The sequence below is a fragment of the Lycium barbarum genome, chromosome 3, assembly GCF_019175385.1.
Source record: "Lycium barbarum isolate Lr01 chromosome 3, ASM1917538v2, whole genome shotgun sequence".
Lineage (NCBI taxonomy): Eukaryota > Viridiplantae > Streptophyta > Magnoliopsida > Solanales > Solanaceae > Lycium > Lycium barbarum.
In genome coordinates this window covers 5,103,254-5,127,378 of record NC_083339.1, presented here as the reverse complement: position 1 = coordinate 5,127,378, position 24,125 = coordinate 5,103,254, and the positions used below count along the sequence as shown (strand labels likewise).

Here is a 24,125-nt window from a genome sequence, read left to right as displayed (position 1 = left end):
TATAATAAGCGCTATTTAAGTGACTCATAATATACTATTTGAATTGTGACATCTTGATTACTACTCCTACGTCGTTCTTGAACAATGAAAACGAATATCTTGATATCCCAACTGGTCATAGTTTAACTTTTCATCAGTACACAAGTTAAAATCATAAACTAAATAGCTTTTTTAAAGTTGTATAAGCCAAAGCAAATCATTACTACTCTATAAAGTTTTAACTATACAATTATTACTAGGATGAAAGAAAATCGGCATTTTCAATTTCGATGAACGTTGATTAGAATAACAAACTTTGTCGAAAGTCTCATTCATGTCATTGAAGTGTCCAAATAAGAAAACCTTACAATTTCGGAGAGTTATAGGGTTAGGAGTTTGAATTAGATAAATAAGCATGTAATTGAAAGATTTAAGTTAATGAATAATCCCGAACCACAAAGAAAAACAAAAAGAGAATTATTCCGTTTTAACTGTCACGGCTCAAGCTCATAGCATGTATTGTCTGCTTTAGCCCAACAGACCTGACAGATTTGTCCCTCGGGCTAAGCCATCATCGAGCCCAAAACCGCGCGTACCATGTGAACTTGTATTAAAGTTCTTCACTTCTCCTCTCATTTCAATGTGAGATTCGTCTAAAGAATCACGTGCCCCCTTCATCTAAAGGTTGTCAACCTAAAAACTTGTCAGTCCTTTCTCTGTGACCTGCTCTTATCAACCCCCTCTCCGACACAGGCGTCACACTAATCAAACAGAAAAACAAAAGAGTTGATATTTATTCAAGTTGCACAAAGTTTAAGACTTGACAAATTGCCTGGAGAATGATTGGCAAAATGTCCTTCATTGTTGAATAAAGGAGGCAAATTTTGCAGAAGAGTTTTCTTTTTGAATGTATTTAGTTGCTCAATAAAGTAGACAGCACTCTGCCTAAAACAAACTCACTTTTTTCTGTAATTTTCAGTCTTTGTTCCCCGACATGCGCAATGCTCTCTGACTATATAACAACTCCAAAATTTGTCACTTGCCATCAGGAAAACAACAAAAATTGCTCCTTCCTGCACCCTTTAGGTACAATTTCAGTTTGAATTTAAGTTATATATATTGATTATATAAAAAAATTATCCGATGAATGTAGTTTAACATATTATGATCAGTTATCTATGTTTATTTACAGCTTATGCTTGCTACATATAGTTGCATGTAACATTGTTAGAGGGATCGTTTGATAGGTGAACAAGTTATACCGAAATTATAATCCCGGAATTATAATACTAAAATTAAATGACGGTGAGATCATTTAGTGGATATATTTTTATTGTTAGGTGTTTGGTCCATTGAACTAAATATGAAATATATAGGTGTAGTATAAGGCGTGTGTTTGGTTAAATATAAACTTGACTTTGAGAGAAGATTCATAGATAAGAGAAGGCTTGGGTTTGACATGAAACGTAGACAGACTCAATATGTAGTAAAGATTATTGGCCCAAAATTTAAGCCCAAAAGAACTTCATTTGATCCAGGAAGCACTTTACATTCATTTTTTTGCACGGATTGCCCTTCTTTTGGGGTGGTCTTTAAATTTTGCCCCTTATATTTGTGGTCTTTAAATTTTGCCCCTCATATTGCTGGTCTTTAATTTTTTCCCTTCGCATTGCAACTCTGAGCGTTCACGCAGAAATCATGAGGTTCTGAGTTCGAACCCCCGCTCAAGCATAAATTAAAAAAAAAAAATTGCAAGGCAAGGTTTGGGTCGCGTGTCTGCCGGACCCGGCATACACTTGTTAAGGAATTACCAAATTTATGTCGGATCCGGCATACTCATGCCTTATGGGCAGACTTGGCATAAGTATGCCAGGTCCGGCATAACTTTGGTAATTCCTTAACAAGTTTATGCCGGTGGGGGCAAACTTTTATGCCGGACCCGGCATAAACTTGTAAAGGAATTACCAAAGTTATGCCGGACCCGACATACTTATGCCAAGTCTGCCCATAACGCATAAGTATGCGGGGTCCGGCATAACTTTGGTAATTCCTTCACAAGTGTATGCCGGTGGGGGCATAGCGAAATTTAGACTCTGCCTTGCGATTTTTTTTTTAAATTTTGACTGTGTGGGGGTTCGAACCTGGAACCCATGAGTTTTAGCCGAAGGGAAAAATATAAAGATTTCAAATATGAGGGGAAAAATTTAAAGACCACCCCAAAAGAATGGCAATTCTGCGAATTGCCCCTTTACATTTGTTGAAGCCTCGAGGGTCATTCGCACAAATGTGCTATCTCGGGGGTGATCTTTAATTTTGTCCTTCAAATAGCTTTTTTATCCTTCCGCACTTTAAGTAATAAAAAAGTGGCCGAAAATACCTTTGATATTTTGGATTCGATCCCCAGCAGAGTAAAGATAAACAATTTCGCAAGGCAAGGTTTTCACAGACTATGCCTATTCGATGCAAAGAAAACCGAATAGGCATAGTTTCTGTGAGAACCTTGCCTTGCGAAATTATTTACTCTGCTAGGGTTCGAAACCAGAATCTAAGATTTCATAGACTAGTGAATAAGGATACTTTGGCCTACACCTTTTCATTAATGAAAAGTAGGAACAAAAATTAAAAATCAGCGATTTGAGGGATAAAAATTAAGACAAGTCCATATGAAGGACAATCCGCGCAATTTTTTTGAAGCCTTGAGCGACAACATTTTGCTGTTCATATTTCCATAGTTTTCGTCTTTATCTTGTTCAAAATATCATAATTATGTACATTCTAAAATTAGGAATTTGTAAGTATTGTTGTTGGGGGCGGAGCCACCATACGGTTTGCGGGTTCGGCCGAACCCAGTAACTTTGGTTCAAACCCTGTATTTGTCTTGAAAAATTCGTTGAATATGTATAAATTGTGACTTTAGAACCCAGTACCTTAAACGAATTAGAATCCCGAACCCACAAACTTCAAATCCTGGCTCCGCCTCTGATTTGTTGTTACCCTTTTGCACATTCTTAAATTGTCAATTTTGTGTGTGTGTTTGTGTTTCTGATTTACTAGAGATGCTTTATGATAGGAAATGGTGAGGTTCATTACTTATTAGTGTTGAGTCCACATCGGTTAAGAATTTAAAAGATCTTCTTATAATTAAGGTCTTGGATAATTCTCACCTCATTAGCTACCTTTTGAGGTTAAGTTAGGTCGAAAATGCATATTCTTATCATTTAGTCGATAACAAAGTAAGAAGGCTATTTGCATCATTTTTCAGTTATGCGGGATTATAATGTAGGAGTTATTATGCAATGATTAACAATGAAAAGACTGTTATGCAGATAGTTATACATGCATTGCTTGTAAAAGGAGAATTTTATTTATAAATAGTTTAATTTTCGCACGGCTAATTCACATATTTTTATTTCACATTACATCTCGCATAAAAAAAAATATAAAAGCTCCACCTTCCTCATAACACAGTGGAGTAGCCATTGATGAGGAAGTTTAATTTTTTTAGGTTGGATTTGTGAAGATGCTTTATCATAGAAAGTTGTGAGGTTCACGAGGTTTATCTTAGACAGGCGAAGAAAAGAAGCTAATTTTATCTACTAAGTTTAGTGTGCAAAAATTTTGGTAATTAGGTACTTAGTGTTTGTAGTTGCATTAAGCTTAGTATGCTAACTTCTATTAATTTGGTTTTTAGGGCTCGTAGTTGATCAAAATTGCCAAGTTACATAGAAGACATGACTAGGAAGTCTCAAGTTTGAACTCTTTTATTTTTATTTTTAAAGCCATTTGTTATTTGAAGCTGATTGGCGTAAATTCATTAAGAAGGTAAAGTGCTCTCTATCATAACATATTCATTCTCACAACTCGGATTCCATGATCTAATTAAAGATGAAGGAATCTCAACCATACGACTATGCCCCTTAAAACATGCATTTGATATTATAATAATCACTTGTGGATCTAGACATTTTGTTTGTTCAATTAGTTAATCGATCTCAAATCTCAATCTCTAATTAGTTAAAGTTGACAATATAAATTCAGGGAAAACGGCCAAAAGGGCTCTCAACTATGAGAAATAGAATACGATTGCCCTTATTTTGACTTTGGTCCCAAACATATTCTTATTACGGATGGATTGCTACAGATTTGCCCCTCAATTATAAAAAATAGAATAATTTGCCTTCAATTTGAATTTGATCTCACACTGCTCTTATCATGAGCGGACTAGCTCACTTCTGCTATATCCAAATAAATCTCATTCTATTACTCATAAATATTTTGTAGTCTAAGAAAAGTCAATGCTTCCCTAAATCAGAAATTTCTTAAATCTCCCACTTATATCCACATTTCTCTAACTTAAGATTCGCTTGGCCATGAGAGTTTTTCACTTTTTTCTTTTCAGATTTTTTTTCACTTTGTTTAAAAATGAGCGTTTGGCCATAAAAATTCCAAATACAACATCTAAAATCATGTTTACACTTTTTTTATTTTTCATTTTTTTCGTTTTTAGTACATTCAAACAATCAAATTTTCTACACAACGTAGAAAAAAAAGAAAGAAAGAAACTCGCAATATCAGCTTCTTCTTCTTCTTTTCTTCTCAATAAACCGCCGGTTTTTGCTCCGGTTCGGTTCGTTATGTGATCATCCGGTTCAGGCCGTTTTATAGGTCATGATGCATTTGGATCTTATCCTTGGGAATCTTTTGATCCTGATGAACCTTGTACTCTCTCCGTTCACTTTTACTTGTCCTCTGTGGACTTTGTACACCTCTTTAGAAATAATAACTGAAGTGCATGTTTTATCATGATATTCATATTAATTGGTGTATAATTGTATTGGATTTGAAAAATAATTTGAAATGAGTAATTAATATTAAGAGTAAAACCGGAAAAACAAATTAGTTTTCTCTTGATTTGCGAAAGTGGACAAGTAAAAGTGAAAATATATTTTTGGAATAGTGAACAAATAAAAGTGAACAGAGGGAGTATGTAGTATTTCTCAATTTAACACACCAAAAAAGGCTTTTTTGTTTGTGCAGTAACTACAAATAGCTTGTATTGATTGATTCTGGAAAATTTTAGGCTTTAGATTACATTTAATTAATTGAATGTCTGGCTTTAGTATATGTGTTGATTTTGGCTGTCTTTCTGTTCATTTATATAGCACATAGCATTTATTAGGTTGATTTATATATACTTCCTCCGTCCCAAAATACTTGTCATATTTAATTTTTTGAGAGTCAAACTATATGAACTTGGACCAATATTTTAAGATATATTTTCTCACCATCTAAATAATTTTAATTTTAGAATATTGAATTAATCTAATATAATTTAGCTCAAAAAATTAGTCAAATTGACTATCGAGAAACGAAATGTGACAACTAATATGGTCAGAGGGAGTATAAATTAAAATAAGTAACGGTAGTTTCTTTTTTTTTAATATCCTGGAAAATATGTTTTTTTTCTTTTTTGATAACTGTGGTGTCCGGCCAATTTACGAGCACCTCAACCAATTCCATGAGGTACTTGCTACCTCCTACTAGCACAAGTATTGAGTAATTCTATCAACCAAAGCTTGGACATATGGGAACAAATCACCTAGTATTTTTCCTTTGCTGAGATTTGAGTCTGAGACCTACATGATTCTCAATCCACTTCATTGACCACTAAGTGACGCCTCATGGTACTCTACAAAGTATGCCTTGGGTAGAATTTATCGCTTCTTTGTTAGGATTGAAGAGATTTAGGAGATATTGTATTGTTTTACATATTGTGGTATCATTTTCAGTCAATGTCTAGTTCCTTAAGGTAATTTTTCATGGTTTGTCCAACTTAAAGATCCCAAACAATTTAGGAATAAGAGACAGTTAATTGATTGATATTCTTCAACTTAAACATAGAGCCCGTGTACTTGTTAAATTTAGTAAAAGAAGGGAGGCCTGAGGAGTTAGATAAAAAGGATATCTTGACTTGATAATATGTGTTTGTCTCAAGCTTTTATTGAGGGTCAAACAGTATAAAGCTCTTGTATTTAGATAGATGTTTGAGATTGAGATTTTGAAGTTTGGAGTTTGATGTTTTTGAAGTTTGGAGTTTGATGTACTCACAATATGAGAATGTTTAAGTTGCTCTTAATTTGAAATGCATTGCTGTGAATGGTCACATGAATGCATTGTTTTGTTGGTCAAGTGATGTAAACAACCCATTTGAATCTCAAATTTGGAAACCAAAGACAAGGTCAAGGTGAGAGGCATATCCAGGATTTTAATTTGATGGGTTCGACCATTAAGGTTCTTAGTACTAAACTAAACTCATTGTACTTTAAAATTATGAGTTCTTGTTGAAATTTTTATGAGTTTTCAAATAAAACTCTATACTTTGCGTCGAAATTACTGGGTTCGGGTGAAGCCGCTGCCAGAGAACTGGATCTGCCCCTGGTCAAGGTGGGTTATATAGTTGCCTACATGTTATTGTGTAGTTCAGGATCCGTCAACTCCCAACTCATATAGTTAAAATCAAGGAGCATTTTTGAATGTCATGAAGTAAGACAGGAGCTGCCCCATAATTCTGGATTTGCCAAAGAATATAGCAGATACCTTGACTAGAGTCTTGGTTTTCTGGGCCAATTGATGGAGACCTTATCCAGTGTCTCATTGATTTTGTTCTATATTGTGATGCTTAGCTTGGAGAAAGTCCCCATTACTTTTCCTGCATGATAAATATTTTGTTCAACATACCCAAAATAGAGAACCACTGATGTAGCAAAAAGGTGTTATACACAGCGTAACACCTTTGATTTTTTGCTCCTCGTTCATTTTTTCATATTTGCAGGCCACGTTCTGCTATTTCCTTTTCGTCTTCATTCTGCGGGAGGATAGTATGGGTTGGGATGGACCAGGTGGTGAAACTAGGAAACTTACAAATAATGGATTAGAGCTATTAGTTTTACGATGAAAAGTGTCACTCTCGTGATAACTCCATTTATCAGTTAGTATCTTGCTAAAAAATTCTTTGGAGAAACCATTTTACTCTGGGTAAGAACTTGAATTCTGGTCATGAAATTATCAGGCATGAAATTTCTATTATATATAAACACGGTGGGAGGACGAACACAGCTCCTCCAGCTTGTACCATAAGCTTTACCAATTGTACACGCAATGAATGCTTGTACCATAAGCTATATAACTTGTACACTTTATCCAACTATTTTTATATTCCACGTGGACATATGTCATAATACTTAATATTTATTCTCTTTTCATGTATAGACGTATGCACTTTGATTTTAATTCTCCGACACATTTATTTCCTCCGTGCACTTTTACTTGTTCACTTTTGACTTTTCGCGTTTTTGCTGAATATTTATTTTCTTCTCATGTATGCAAATTTTAATTCTCCTATACAAATTTATTTCCTCCGTTCCGACACATTTATTTCTTCTGTGCACTTATACTTATTGACTTTTGACTTTTCAAGTTCTTTAAGAATTAATAAATGAAGTACTCCCTCCATTCCTTATTACTTAGCCACATTACTAATCTACTTTTTTATCCCACGTGGACATATGTCATAGTACTGAATATTTATTCTCTGCTCATGTATATAAGTATGCACTTCAATTTTAATTCTCCGACACATATTTATTTCCTCCGTGCACTTTTACTTGTTCATAAATGAAGTACTCAACATTACTAAAAATATATGTCCAAATTAGTTGTTCATTTACAGAACCAAGATAAAATTAATTAAATCTTTCACATCTTATTCTCTCTGTCCCATATTACTTGGCCACATTACTAAAAATATATGTCCAAATTACTTGTTCATTTACAAAACCAAGATAAAATTACAAGATAAAATTAATTAAATCTTTCCCATCTTACTCTTAGTAATAAATGTTCTTGAAAATAGTTAATTTTGATTAGAATGTATTTATTAGAAAGAGATAGGGGTAAGATAATAAAATACATCTTTTATTTCTGATTTCTTAAGAGGCGTGCAAAAGGGAAAGTGACAGGTATATATATTTTACCATAATATTCATATTAATTGGTGTAAGTCTCAATAGCCTTCGAAAATAATTTGAAAATGAGCAAATAATATGGAGGGTAAAATTAATAATTCCATGGAAATTAATGGCCAGCCCCTTCTGCATGATTCTCCCCACTCTTCTTACGTTGCCTAGCTTGATGGTCCCCATGATAAATAAACGAATACAAGAAAAAGGATAACATGTATACAAATATGTACGCCTATAATATATGCGTAGTCGTTATCTTTATACACAATCAACATATTGAAGTTTCGTACTAATTAATAGTTACCGCATTGATTTCTTTCTCTTGATATGTTAACGTGGACAAGTAAAAGTAAACAGAGGGAGTGACTTTTATTCCCGTTTCCTTCTTTGTCAATATTTTAAATGTAAAGAGAGGACGAATAATAGCAATGAAAATTTGGTGTATAGTCTCAATAGCCTCAGAAAATGATTTGAAAATGAGTAATTAATGTGAAGGGTAAAATAAGAAGAAGATTTTTTTTTTCTTGATATGTTAACGTCGACAAGTAAAAGTGAAGGAAAGGAGTGACTTTTATCCCCGTTTTCCTTCTTTGTCAATACTTTACTTATTTACTCTCCTTTGCAATCTCTAATTATTGTTTCTTTACATTTATAAAATGTATTACTTTATACTTTCATTTCAGAATTAAAATTTGGTGATTTATGATATAACATATATCTTTCTAATTTTTATTTCTTTGTAACAATTTGTTTTATCTATAATTGTTAATATAAAAAATTATAATATATTTTTTAATTAATTTGATAAAAATATTTTATTTGTTTTGCTTTTAAAAAAAATTCAATATATACAACAATGGTTCTTATAGTTGGATCTGAACAGTTACTTAATTGAAATGGATATCAACACGTCGGTATACATATAAGATATTAAAGAATTTAAAAGAAAAAATTTAGAATCAAAATATTAATTTTCCCTCATATTCTTACTAATTTCCTTTTTCACATCGATGAACAACTTTCATTATCATGATAATGAGAAAAAAATCAGACTCTTTCCATCTCAAAGACTTAATTCCATTAACTCTATTTTTTAATTATAACTAAAGTGATGGTACATAAAATACATTTTGTATATGTTGCTATATATAATAACAATTAGAATGTTTTTAAAAGTTATTTTCAAAATACAAACCATAAAGACTGGCTAATTAAAGTGAATAGACATGTTCGGCCCGTGCATCGCACGGGCATGTATTCCTAGTCTATTATATATAAGCCTCTAAGGAGGACCAACACAGCATCAAAGACTTGTACCAAAAGCTTTACAAACTGCATACGCAATGAATGCTTGTACCATAAGCTATATAACTTGTACACTTTACCCAACTATTTTTTTATCTCACGTGGACATATGTCATAGTACTTAATATTTATTCCATTCTCATGTATAGACGTATGCACTTCAATTTTAATTCTCCGACACATTTATTTTCTCCGTTCACTTTTACTTGTTCACTTTTGACTTTTCACGTTCTTACTGAATATTTATTCTCTTCTCATGTATAGACGTATGCAGTTCAATTTTAATTCTCCTACACAAATTTATTTCCTCCGTGCACTTTTACTTGTTTACTTTTGACTTTTGACGTTCTTTAAGAATTAATAAATCCCACGTGGATATATGTCATAGTACTGAATATTTATTCTCTTTTCATGTATACACCTATGCACTTCAATTTTAATTCTCTGACATATGTTTGTTTCCTCCGTGCATTTTTACTTGTTCACTTTTAACTTTTCACGTTCTTGCTGAATATTTATTCTCTTCTCATGTATACATGTATGTACTTCAATTTTAATTCTCCGACACATATTTATTTACTATGTGCACTTTTACTTGTTCACTTTTGACTTTTCACGTTCTTTGCTGAATATTTATTCTCTTCTCATGTATACATGTATGCACTTCAATTTTAATTCTCCGACACATATTTATTTCCTCCGTGCACTTTTACTTGTTCACTTTTGACTTTTCACGTTATTTAAGAATTAATAAATGAAGTACTGCCTTTGTCCAATATTACTTGACCACATTACTAAAAATATATGTCTATTTTTCTATTCTATATTTTTCTTCTTCTTATATATAAAAAGAGGCGGACATAACCAAAATAAGATAATATATTTTTTTTTTTAACAACAAACGCCCAAGTGGACAAACACAGCAACAATAAGTTGTACAAAAAGCAGCTGAAATTGTACTCTAAGCAGGGACTAACATGTGTACATTTCAGAAGTTGAACATTAATTCTACCTCTTGTGTGTTTACTTTTTAAGTCTCCACAGATCCGCAGTGTCTTAGTTGTCCTTTCATTTCCTTCATTTGACATATTTTCCCTCTGTCTCAATTTAAGTGTCTATGTTTGACTAGACATGGAATTTAAGAAATAAAGATAAACTTTCAATCTTGTGGTTCTAAATTAAAAATGTGTATAATATAATAACATATCCTATGAATCTTGTGATTATAAACTTGACATGTAGGATATTCGAATTGTCAATTTATTAAATATAAAAAGAGGCGGACATAACCAAAAGAAGACAATTTATTTTTTATTTTTTAACAACAAACACCCAAGTGGACGAACAAAGCAACAATAAGTTGTACAAAATGCAACTAAAATTGCACTCTAAGCCAGGACTAACATGTGTATATTTTAGAAGTTTAATATTAATACTACCTATGTTTACTTTTTAAGTCCCCACGTGTCCGCAGTATCTCAATTGTCCTTTCATTTCCGTCATTTGGCATATACTTCCTCTGTCTCAATTTAACGTTTGACTAGACACGGAGTTTAAGAAATAAAGATAGATTATCTTGTGGTTCTAAATTAAAAATGTGTATAATATAATAAAATATCCTTTGAATCTTGTGATTATAAACTTGACATATAGGATATTTGAATTGTCAACTTAATAAATATAAAAAGAGGCAAACATAACAAAAATAAGATAAATTTTAACAACAATTGACAAATTAAGGGAAAAAATAAGACGAAAAGAAAAAAATATGGAGACTCACTAAGGAGAATCACGGTATCTTTTGCAAAATATACAAACCTTAAAGACTAACTAAATTGAGTCACCAAATTAATCATGTTGGGCCCCGTGCATCGCACGGGCATAGTTTGCTAGTGTTTAGCTAAGTTTGCAAAAGGGATGAAATCTTTTGAAATGCACAGTACCACCCTAAATTTGTGGTCGACACATCGTGTCAAGATGGTTGTAGCATCCTTCTAAACGGCATCTCAGCTTTTCTATGACTTCCAAGGTTGATACAATTGTATCTGTCTAGATAACTCCTTCCCCCTTTTTTTTCTTGTTCTTGTTCTTTTTTTTTTTTCCAATTTTTGTTGAAAGTTAGGCATAGATACAATGCATAATCTTATCACGTTTTGGATATTTCAAACCCTTCCCCCTTTTGTGATAACATATGGAGTAATTGTTTTATTGGTCCATGGGTTCTATATTGCCATCTGATTGGTGTTAACTTAAAGTGCGCAAGTTCAAAATTCTGGGAGGAGTAATTGAGCATTGAAAAGATGCAAAGTCCAATCATGTATACTCTGTGCAACCCCCCACCCCAAAAAAAGAAGATGTGGCAAGTATTAGATACATGTACCTCAGATTTTTATCACTAAGGTTATCACAAGTCAATTTACTTTTGGTTGCAAATACTTATCATGTTGAATTTAATTTCCTCCCCACTTCCCTACCCTTGCTATTTGCAGCTTTGCACTGGATACAGGAGGAGAAGATTACGTTGTTTACCGCTGATGGACTCATTCAATTTGGAGGAAATATATAGTTCCACGACGTGTGTCTTTTGCTGATGCAAGTATTTATCATGAAAATTATCAGTTCTCTGATCCACCTTTCTTCTTGTCATCTCTTTACAAAAAGGACCCTAATTAATACTTAGGATTTCCATGTATTTGTCGCAAATGTAGCTAATTGATGGACTCAACACTTGAGCTATCTGTAAATAGTAAGTTTGTTCTGTTTGGGAGTATGTAACACATGCACAACATAGCTAAGTCTGCATTTGCTATTTGCATATTCTTTGACATTCTCATTGGCTCCCCTATTCCCTAATGCGACTGCTCTGATTGACGGGGGACACTTGCTTCAGCAAATCATAATGTTGAGCCCATTAAATGATTTTACTTTGGGATGCAGCAAAAGCAAGGAAAATTAGAAGTGCCTTCCAGATTTCAACGTTCCATGAGAGCAAATATATGGATCCTAATCAAAGCCTTTGCTTGGGTGCTCTCATTGACATCGCAGCGACTAACATGAACACTGTAATACTTTTTTTAACAAGTTGCTATTTTAATGTTTTCAGCTCATCACAACGGAAATGTGATCAATTACTAGGGGCTTGACATGGGCAGAAAACTCTGCATACTTGGATACTGTCGCTGTTCCGCTTCTCTGGGGAGTCCCTCCAGTATCTGAAACCCATCACTTTGCAGTTCGAAATTGTCACAACCCAAACAGCCGTGAGTGGCACCCACCCAAATCCCCTAGTAGGCAAACCATCTACTTGACCAACCATCCAAACTATTATCAAATTACCTAGCCAATTTTAAAGCATTCAAGGATATAACAAGAATAAATATCTCCAAAAGTCTAATCATGCCATAATTAAATAAAACCTGCGGAAGTCTAAACTATTACAACCCCAAAATCCGAAGGTCATTGTACAAGGACTATAACATAACCGTCTAAGAAAGAACCACTGTCTAAAAATAACATAAATGTCTGAAATGAAATAGACATCTAAAGTAGGAAAGATCTTCAGGCGGCCTGACATGGATAATAGCTCACCCTCGAATCTGTCGGAAACTGGCCTCAAGCTAAATATGAGATCTTGTAGAATTCTCTGGATCACAATCTCCACTCAAAAGAATGCAACAAGATAGTATCAGTACAAACACTATGTACCGACAGATATCATAGGCTAACTAAGATTAGTATTATGCATACAATCACAAAATCAATAAAATAGATAGATAGGCACAACAACACATAATCTCAAGAACTATCAACAGAAATCATCCAACACCGAAATATCAGCCAACACAGGGATAAGGTAAATCCACATAAATAGAAATCAATAAGAGTAACTCAACGCACGTAGTCACCAAACACAATTGTAAATCACAAATTATCTCAACTCTGTCACATATCCGTACACACATGCTAAATGATAGTGTTTCATGACCTGCAGGGGACCCATGGTGTCCATATACCCTCGCTCCTGAATCTTACCTCGGATCACGAGCCTTTAACTTAGGCCACATCCTCAGCCCTGTCAAATGTGCCCTTTCATATTTATATATCTTTCTCATCACAATGTATTTCCGTTCCACAATCAATAAGGAATGTGAATAATCAAGAATCAATATCAGGGAACCCAAGTCACCATGTCACAAGTCATATCAAGACTCAAAAATCAATTCATCAATAAACATGAATAAGGGATTACTCCAAGTCAACAAGAAGAGTATATATGAACTCCTTCTTTGTCATTTCATATCAATTCCTCATATAACTAATCAATCTTTTATCAAACTGTAGGAATTATCAACCACACTTTTATGTCCGAAGCCCTAATCATGCTTCTCCTATCAATTTCGTATCACATACAACCAACTAATCAAAGCCTAACTCAAGTAGACCGTAACCTACCTCAAAGCAGAACTGGAACAATGTAATCACTTCGCGATAGCTTTCCCCTTTCGCAAAGCTTCCGAACGTTCAAAGTCTAGAAATATAGAGCTATATGAGTATTCAAGTCATCTGCTCAAACAATACAACACCTTGGAGAAGAGAACCCAATTACATTCTACCATTTTTAGTGGGTGAACTATCACTAAGCGTGAATTCATTATAACATCAACCCCAAACCATCATACTATTCCCATTCATGGGTTCTCTAATCAATTCAACCCTTTTTTCTAGCAGTTTTTATGCTAAAGTTATCATCTTTATGAAACCCTAGGTCTCAATCAACAAGTTCCACCATTAATAGACAAGTTCTCATCCTAGAAAGCGATAATATATACTCCTAGATGATTAAACAACAATAAAATCAACAACCCGTTCATTAATCAAGGGTTCTATTAAGTTCTAGGGTTTTAGCCCTTTCATTCACCATTAATGGACCTTTAACTAGTCATGAGATCTAACATGATGATGGAATTAACAAAGTCAAGGGTTGAGACTTACCTTTCAAGCGCACTTTAGCCCTAGCCTTAAATTTTCGCCATAGCAGTTCTTGAAAACTATTTTGGTGTTACGTGGGAAATGGGTTCGGAATAAAGAATATAAGACACGGATTCTGCCTCCCGTCGACCGCTGCAGCGGTCGGTGTCTCGCTGCAACGGTGTCGCTATAGCGGGAAAGTCCCGCTATGACGGACCTCATTAAAGTCCCGCCTCCCGCGGCGGCGACCCACAATCCGCTACGACCGACCCGCTACAGCGGTCCATTTTGACCAGTAGCTCAGGTTTTACACCAGTTTTCACCCAAAAAAAAAACCCAACACCAATCCGAGGCCCTACAGACACAAACAAAACATGTACAGATACATCAAAGCACGCTACGAACTAACCCGCAGCCTGGGAATTCCCAACGGCGGTCTAGTTTTTCTAAGTCACCCCCCATAACAACCTAGCAAAAGTGGCGGAGGCATTGTAGATAAAGTTTACTGGCGATGGGACTTTTCTGTAGAAAAATGATCAAAGTCCCTGGCCATTGTTTGTACATTTGTGTGTAATTTTCTTGTTGTTCTATGTAAAAAGTAGAAATAAGTTTTAGATTAACCTCTGTACACTGATAGTGATAGACAAATAGTTCTAGAATGTACACTGGGACACCCTCAAGAAAACAATTTACATGTCAATAAAATTTCATATTGTTGAACCACCTGGAAAATCTAGACATGCTTATATATTGTTCTAGAAACTATTTGATACAAGCAGGTCCACCCCGTGTAAAACCTTGGACGATATTGGTCAAAGGGTAGTATGTGTACGTGGGTAACATCCTATGCAAATTCCATCGACAATATATAGGAGAGAATTTTGCAAACGTTAGACCTTCGTGACACATTTTAAAGTTGTGGAGGTCTAGATCCAAACGGACAATATTAGTAATGATCTAGAACATATGTAAAGAGGAGGAGGGTGGGGTTGAAAAGATAATAGTTCATTATTTTTCTTTTTCACTCTTTTCTGTTTTTTCCTCCCCATTTACATCTTTTAGATTTTAATTTCTCTTAGATTGGTTTGAACTTCTCATTCAGTTGGTATCTCAATCAATTCAGTTGAACCTTGCATTGACTCTGTGCCTTTGAGAAAATGACACCATATTTCTAATTACTTATTAAGTAATAGTTTCGTACCCAAGGCAAAGGTCTACTATAGAAGTCCTATTAAAAGGTTCAAACTTTGTGCCTAACTTTAATGGACAGCTAAAATGCATAGTGTCTGTGTCGAATACTAGACAGCTCATAATATGTCAATTTTTCAAGAGAACAAGACTTTTGTTTTTGCTATACGTCATCGATATCGATATGACATGTTATTTTATGACTTTTTTATAAGAGATCTTCATTTTTCACACATAAGAGATTTAAAAAAAAATACATAAGAGATTTGAAAAAGTCATTTTCTTCTATTTAAATTGTAAGAGGGTAAGAGATCCTATTTTCACGTTTAAATCATTGATTCATATTAACGTGTAATATGCGACATGAATAACTATAGACAAGGGTAAAAACTTGCTTGCGTTCAGTATTTATATCAATCCAATAAATACGTTACACCAGTCTTCACATACATTTTTATCACTAAACAATAGTTAATTGATATACGTTTTAATTTTAATTTATAACTTAACCATAGAAAATTAGTATGATCTACTGTAAACACGGGAGAATACGGGATGCATGTAAATTTTTACCACTCATTAAGGTAGCATCTAAGTTTTGGTTTATTCACCCCACACAAGAATTTTTTCACAAACAACACAAGATAGTATACATAATCTTAACACCAACTATATCATTTTACGATTTATATATTTATATATATATATATATATAATTTTCTTGTGGGTATGAGGTCTATAAATAATAGAACACAGAATATAGGTTTTCTCAACATTTCTTATTCTGAAATTTCAGTGTTTAACAATATTGTTAAATTTGTTCCATACCGAAACTTGGCTTGGTACGTCATCTAATTGTACTTCCTTACGTTGTCTTTGAGTAATTAAAAATGATAAAAGATTCCTACTTATCCAAGAAATTTTTTACTACATTTAATTTTACTCGTTGAAACTTCATAGCCTAGATGGTGAGTAGAGAGAAACAAATTTCTCGTATTATTGTGTGACAAAACCAGAATGACAAGCTTAGGATATGGATTAGAGAGAAGAACATCTCTATTGAGGTGAAAATTTTAATAGGGTATTCTTTTATTTATAGATTGTTTTATATCAAAATTTTCCGATCTTTGTTTGAGGTAATGCTCTTTGGGTTGATAGTGACAAGAAGAAATTAGTCTTAAAGCGACAACTCAAAAGGGCATTCCGCCCATTGTTTTTGTAAGTCGTAACTTATTTGGACTTATGATTTGATTGGGATTTGAAAAAAGTATTTTTTAAAATTGAAGTTGAGAAGAATAGTTGAAAGTTGAACTTGTGTTTGTAAATAGAAATAAGTTGAATTCCTAAAACCTGTTTTTTAAATTTCAAAATTTATATTTCAAGTTAAGGGTTGGTCTTTAATTTTTGCCCTTCATCAATCGAAGGCATAAGTTCTTTATTTTTTTTTTCACGGATTGCCCTTAAAAGGCGTTGGTCTTTAATTTTTGTCCCTCAAATTGCTGGTCTTTAATTTTTGCTCTTCGCTTAAAAAAGTGATCGAAAATACATCCAGGTTCTGGGTTCGAACTCCCACTCAGTCAAAAAAAAAAAATCTGCAAGGCAAGACTTAGCGAAAGGTTTGTCTGATCAGGCAGAATGCCTTAAGGCAATAGTTTGCTTGATTAAGCAGAGGTTTGCATTTGCCTTAACGCAAAATTTTTTTTTTTTACTCTGCTAGAATTTTACAAAGTTAGGCCTTAAGTCTTAACTTTTGCCTGAATAGGCCTAATTTTGTAACAAAACTTTGCCTTGCAATTTTTTTTTATTGAGCCGGGGTTCGAACCTCGGGGTATTTTAGGCGAAGAGCAAAAATTAAAGACCATCCCCGAATAAGGGAAATCGTGCAAATTGCCCTAACTTCATTAATAGCAAAAGTTATGTGGGGCATAACTTGTGAAATATTATACAAAAATATAAATTTAAAAAATTATTTGTTATGAGGGACAATAGGGGCAAAAGTGCAAATAACTCTTTCAAGTTTAAAGTTGAAATAATGAATTAATTTAATAAAACAATTATTTGAAATAATCTCCAAATATTATTTCAGAATTCTACTCATGCTTTTGGAAGAAGAAAAAAACATCGTGGAATTAATTTAATGTTTCAACTTTTAGGACTGCTTTTACGCGAAAAAGTTCTACAAACTCAAATGCTGCTTTAACACTGCACTTTGGTGTAATGTGTATATATAACTGATAACTACTTAAAAAGAAACTATGTTATACTCCTTTTTGTTCCAAAGGTTTCTGTCATGCTGATTTTTCAAATGGCTTCTATGAACTTCTTTGCATAGGAATCTTTAATGTGTTTTGTTCTATATATTGACTAAATAAATAAAAAATGCTTTCTCTTAGTCAGATTATTCAAACAGAATAAACATTCATATATGAAAAGAAATAGTATTATTTTCACAGTTACACATATGCATGTTGAATCAAATGGAACCAAAATTCATACACCATGGTTGTTCTTGAAATTAGTAACCATCTGATGTTTGAAATTTACTGAACTAATCATATTCGCGTCGTATAGGATCCATTAAAAAAAACGCTTTGTATCAGAAGTTTGTTCACTTCTGAGGACAAAACTAATCATATTCGCGTCGTATAGGATCCATTAAAAGAAAAAACGCTTTATATCAGAAGTTTGTTCACTTCTGAGGACATCTGATTAGAGATAAAAGTATCTCATACATCTCACCACACTCTAGTGATTCAATTGATATATCTGTAGACAGTGTAGTAATTCAACTTAATCAGATGGTCTCTCATAATATCAAATTGGAGTAACATTATAAACCCTAAATATAATTTATTGATTTGATCATTTAGCTGGCCACAGTAGCCACCTTTTGACCTTTTTAACTCCACTAGAGAAGACATTCCTAGAAAAAACCTTTTTCCCATAAGATTAATAAAGTCACATAATCTTTCTTCTCTAATAAATAAATGATTTAACGTTTCTCATAGCTGGCAAGTTCCAACAAATTAGTCTCCTTTTATACTATCATGCACATAAGAAAACAAAATGGGGCGAAGAAGTCAATGCATTCACCTCTCAAGAATCAAGATCTCCCACTTTCATCCTTATTTTAATTAAGATTCAGATTATATACATGTATAGAAATAAAGATCATTTTAGGATAATTAATCTAAATAATCGTTCAACCAACGACTCAAATTTAAAATAGCCGATGGATATAAAACAGATGTATAATCCATATAATAATGTGTATCATGTATACAACAACAACAACAACAACAACATACCCAGTAAAATCCCACAATGTGGAGTCTGAAAAGGATAAAGTGTACGCAACCTTCAATGTATAATCTATGCATAACGACTAGAAATTCAAAAAGTAAACAGTAAATCTAACCTGCTATTAGTGTAAAGACTCCATTATTTTACACAATCAGTGAATTTTAACCTATGATGGTTTCTACTTTTTACCATATTATCAATTTATGTTCAACAATAAATTTATCTATAATTACCTAATTAAGTGATTTAACTATGTAAAAAAAATTACACCGTCAACGAATAAAACTTAAAATTCAAATTAATTAACCTCTCTCCGGTGGAGAGCCTACATTATTAATTCAACTTGTCCTAACTTATAAAGCAAAGACATCACAATCTTTTGGATTTTTCCGGATTGTTTCCCTATGAGGATTCTCTTTACATTTTGCCTGCAAAACATGATTTGATTTCCCACTTTTCATAATTATGTCTTTTGTTCCCCACAAGTGGCATACTTTAGTGATAAATAAATTAATCTCCATTTACGTACTAATTAATCAAGCCTAAATATTTAATTTGTCCTAATCAAAGGGTTATCAGTGATGGGAACATGGTAATATAAAATATTAGCCAGAACTGTTACCATGTCATTGTTTGAGATATTAATTTAAAAAATTACGTCTTAAAATTGTTCGATCTTAAATATTGCGTAGGAAAAGTTCACAATTAATCACTTTTAGCCCAGATAATTGAAAAATAATCATTATCAACTTTACGATAAGTGATATTTTCGAAGACGGGACGAAAAAACGAAAAACGATCACCAAGCGCTATTTCCAGAAATTGTGATTATTTATCTTTTCACACGTCCTAATCAGTAGTGTATGACTAATTTAATTTGAAGGAAGAAACTCGTGGTGTGAATCACAACTTTCCTTTCATTAAAGCTTCAGTTTTAAAATCCTCCAACAAAGAAAAAATATTTGAATTTATTGCTTAGATTTAAAAAAAAATAAAAAAAAAATAGGAGCCTTTCAATCACTTTCAAGCCAAATTTTTTAAAGAACTTTAGACCATAAAAATCCAAGATTATACACTCTTATAAAAAAGGAGAAGGGTACACAACATGACAACACAAAGAAGTGATAAAAACAAATAGGATGAAATAAGACATTTATATGCAAAATATTTAAGTTATATACGTTGACAGTATAATATGATAATTTTCTTACACTGTGTAATTTAATCTATAATAACAAGTTACTTATTAATTATTTTAGGTTACTAATTGATGTTACTAAATAGAATTATCTGCAATAACCAAATTATGCAAATATTTTTTACCCCATCAATACAGCTAAAACGACAGTACTAACACACAATGCATTTAATAAAATTGTTGAAACTTATATGAAGATCACGATTCAAATTTTATCAGATACATAAAATATTAGATGATTTTCTTTTATTGGTTTAAATCTTGATAGACAAAATTACCCCATATTTGTCTTGATTATAAATATCTGTACTGATAAAATAATTGACGTGCGAACGGACCCTCATATGAAAAAGGACAGTACAAACACATTAGTTCCCAAAAAGAAATGCACAAAGGACACTTTTTACTTTACCAACTGTACTGTCAAAAAAACAACTACTTTTACCAAATTGAAAAATCTTCTGACTTGTACATCAATAGTACATCATGAATTTTTCTTCTGTCTTGATCTCGTCAAGGAACAAGCTATTGTTATTACATGTAACATGATTAGTACTAATTAGTTCCTTAATCTCCTCCAAGCTACTATAATCTACTGGATTTTGTTGTGCAACATAACAACCATTTCCACTAATCAACTTTCCTCCACCTTCATTAATCAAGAACTTTGAATTACTCTGATCTTCTGCTTCTTCACCAATAACACCATTATACATATAGTTATGAAAATCCAAATTTGAAACACCATAACTCTCATCAGAAGTAGTAGGACCCACAAAATTATTTTCTTGAATTTGGAGACCAGGGGAAGTACTAGCACTAATGTTTGAGGTACAACTAGCGGATGCAGCAGTGTTCAAGATAGTACTACTTGATGGGATTGTAGGAATATTGGTTTCATAGCATGGAAAGGTGGTGTTGTTGTTGTTATAGTTTGATGAGACTAATAAGGATGAAGCTTGAAGAAGTGAAAGTTGTTGGCAATAATTATTATTATAAGCATTGGTTATAATTTGGTGTTGATGATGATGATTAAGAGGCCTAATTTTGTGAGATGAAGAGACATATCCCATTAATTTCTTCTTGAGCTTTGTGTTCCAATAGTTCTTGATATCGTTATCTGTCCTGCCTGGTAATTGAGCTGCTATTATTGACCACCTGCACTTGTTTTGTTGGTAATTAGATAGATTACCGTAAACATAATAGCTAATTAACTAGCTATCAATTCTTGAAAGTAATACTCATGCATGCAAGCAGAGGTATGACTCTGAGACCGACTGGTTGAACAGATACGAAAGTCGGTCTTAGATTCAAGATTTAAACGTTATCGGTTCAAGTTCGACTTTTTATCACATCCCATCCAGTTACGGAGCTAATAGAGCAGAAGGGGTTCACCTGAACCTCCTTTCACTAGAAAATCACAGTTTTTATATAAAGTCAATTTTTTATGTATATATAGTAAATGATGAATCCTTTTGGTAAAAAAAATTACTTCCACCACTAATCCCATCCGATTTATTAGGCTCGAAATCTATTACTTGTACTTATTAGTGAATTTTTTAACGCACAAATTTGAGCTAAAGCTAATAATAACTCGTTCTCTACATCAGCCAGCCTGCTCAGAAGCTAATTCATGATTTGAATTTGATGTGTTAGATCTTTTAAAATTTGCAATAGTGAACTCATTACACTTTGATATTATGTGATCACAATTTAATAATGGTTAAATTTTTAGTGGAAGAAGATAGAACTATATGTATAATATACCTGCTTCCAATGTTAGCATAAAGGCTGCAAATGACTCTGTCTTCTTCATCTGAGAATTCTCCATGTTTAATGTTTGGCCTAAGATAATTTAGCCATCTTAATCTGCAGCTTTTCCCACATCTTCTTAGCCCTAATCACAAACAATGATACAACAAATAAGAGTTAACTAACAAAAGCCAAAAAAAAAAAAAAAAAAAAAAAAAAAAGACTGGGAAAAAGACCAACAAATCAAGTAGGAACAGAATTACGGTTCTGCTTATAGGTTCAACCAAATCAAGTAAGCTACTTCTTTTGTTTTTTTTTTAGAATTCAGCATCGGTAAACTGAAAATCTTAAATTTGTCTATCGAGAACCTCAAAAAAACAACTGTAGGGACAGAGCTACAGTTTTACTTACGGATTCGACAGAACCAAGTAAGCTACTTATTTTTAGAATTCAAAACTCCTAAATTGAAAATTACGAACCTGCCTATCAAGAAAGGGAATTAAAATTAATTAAACATACCAGCTTTTTGTGGAAGAGCAATCCAATTTCCACCAGTACCAAATTTCTCAATATACTCTTTTAATTTTGCATCTTCTTCAGGTGACCATGGCCCTTTCTTCACATTTGCCTTATCACAACATGGAGCTCTTCCCATAATTCTTGATCTTAATTTTTTTTTCCCTCCTACTCTCTCTTGATTTTCTCTCTCAAGGATTTTGAAAAATGGTCTAAAGGGTTGGCTTATGAGGAGTGAATTTGGACAGCAATATATATTTATTGAGAGAGATATCTACACAAGTCAAAGAACACACCTTAAATTTCAATTTTATAAAGTTGTCCTACACTATGCTTTAGATTAGACTAAGGGGACCGAAGTTTCCACCATAAAATATTTTACTATACTAGTACTATTATATAACAGATACATATATATATCCACTGATCTCTAAGCTTTATTTACTAGGTCATTGATTTTTTTTTTCTTTTTTTGTTATAATATTTTTCTGTTACAGTGAAAGTATCCAAAGTCTGCCTAAGTAATGGCGTACAATTCAGCAATTGAATATGATTGGTCATAGCCATATATAGGCCAAGTCATACACTAATTATCAAATTTGAATCACCAAACAAATACGACAAAACTTAAGAAAGATGATGTATTCAAGATTTTTACTTAATGAGTTTAAGGTCCAGATTTTTATCACTGTCTATTTGATTTAATTGTTCAGTTCGAAATGTATTATTTGTATTTGTTTACTAAAAAATTTAATATATATATATATATATAAAGTTCAAGTCAAAGCTATAATATTCCCATGAATGCATAACATCTACATCACATAGTGATGAATTTACACTGCCAATTATAGGTTTACCTAAATTCAGTAACTTTGTCCAAACCCTCTATATATATATATTACAGCATTCACTAATATTATAAATATTTAACTGTGGACCCCATTATTATTATAATATTAACTTAAGATCGTATAACAACCCATAAACTTGAAATTATAGCTACGCCTCAACACCACATCGCCAAACTTCAAATGCCCCCTTCTACTTATATGAAAATTATTAATCGTTACAAACAAAAATCTAAAAAAAATTACTGCGGCAACTAGCACTAATTGAGTACAAATGATGGGATAATATAATCATGGAACTAATTGATGGTTATATATTCCTAGAGTTTTATGAGCAATTTTGATGTGATTTTTATGAGGAGCTAATGATTTTATACGAGGATGTGCTAATTTGCGTCGCTTGTTATCTAGGTGAAGACGAACCTAACTTGAGCAAAATGGATGAAACAAAGAAGAAACAAACAAGGATTTGAACGGACTGTTAATGTGACTGCTCACCACGGCGCGCAGGGGAAGCAGTGACGAGAAGTTTGTGCTAAGCATCTGCGCGATCAGACTTCCAGCAGCGCGACCGTGCAGCGGACTGACGAAGGGTTTTAAGTCGAGGGTAATTTCAAAATTTTACGGACAAAACCCTAGAGTTATATAATATTATAGCTAATCTCAATTAGGTTATCTTGAGACTTTTGACCTAGGGAGCATTGGAGGCGCGTAGAAGAGTTCAGACGCCCGAATTCGTTACTTTCCATCACGATTCGATTCAATACAGAAATTTGGATCAATCGTCGGTTGTAATGTTTTCTAGTTCTATTTCTTCTATGTTCTTTTATTCTATTATGGAGTAGTTTTCTCATAGGGTTTCGACAAGACCTATGATTGATTGATCTTTTTAGATTCGATTCTTGTTTTATTGCTTGAATTCGTTAAATGAGTTTTGCATTGATTTCTAGAGCTATTTACTATTGTATTTAATCGAAAGAGGAATATCTTTGTATTATTGTGTCTAGTTTAAATTGGTGATTCTTCTAAGTAACCGAAAGAGCT

General features: G+C 33.0%; 2 protein-coding genes across 2 annotated transcripts; one reads left to right on the top strand and one right to left on the bottom strand.

Annotated features, from left to right (window-relative positions):
- Positions 1 to 11,679: 11,679 nt before the first annotated feature.
- Positions 11,680 to 12,521, top strand: LOC132629785 (uncharacterized). The gene is given in 4 exon segments (XM_060345136.1): positions 11,680 to 11,865; positions 11,868 to 11,901; positions 12,243 to 12,367; positions 12,441 to 12,521. Coding segments are annotated over 4 exon segments (426 nt in total).
- Positions 12,522 to 20,380: 7,859 nt separating this feature from the next.
- LOC132630004 (transcription factor RAX2) lies at positions 20,381 to 22,601 on the bottom strand. Its single transcript, XM_060345490.1, has 3 exons — positions 22,234 to 22,601; positions 21,730 to 21,859; positions 20,381 to 21,120 (listed from the first exon to the last, which is right to left on the bottom strand). The coding sequence occupies exons 1-3, from the start codon at positions 22,367 to 22,369 to the stop codon at positions 20,436 to 20,438; spliced, it is 951 nt and encodes a 316-aa protein (XP_060201473.1). The 5' UTR covers positions 22,370 to 22,601; the 3' UTR covers positions 20,381 to 20,435.
- Positions 22,602 to 24,125: the final 1,524 nt, after the last annotated feature.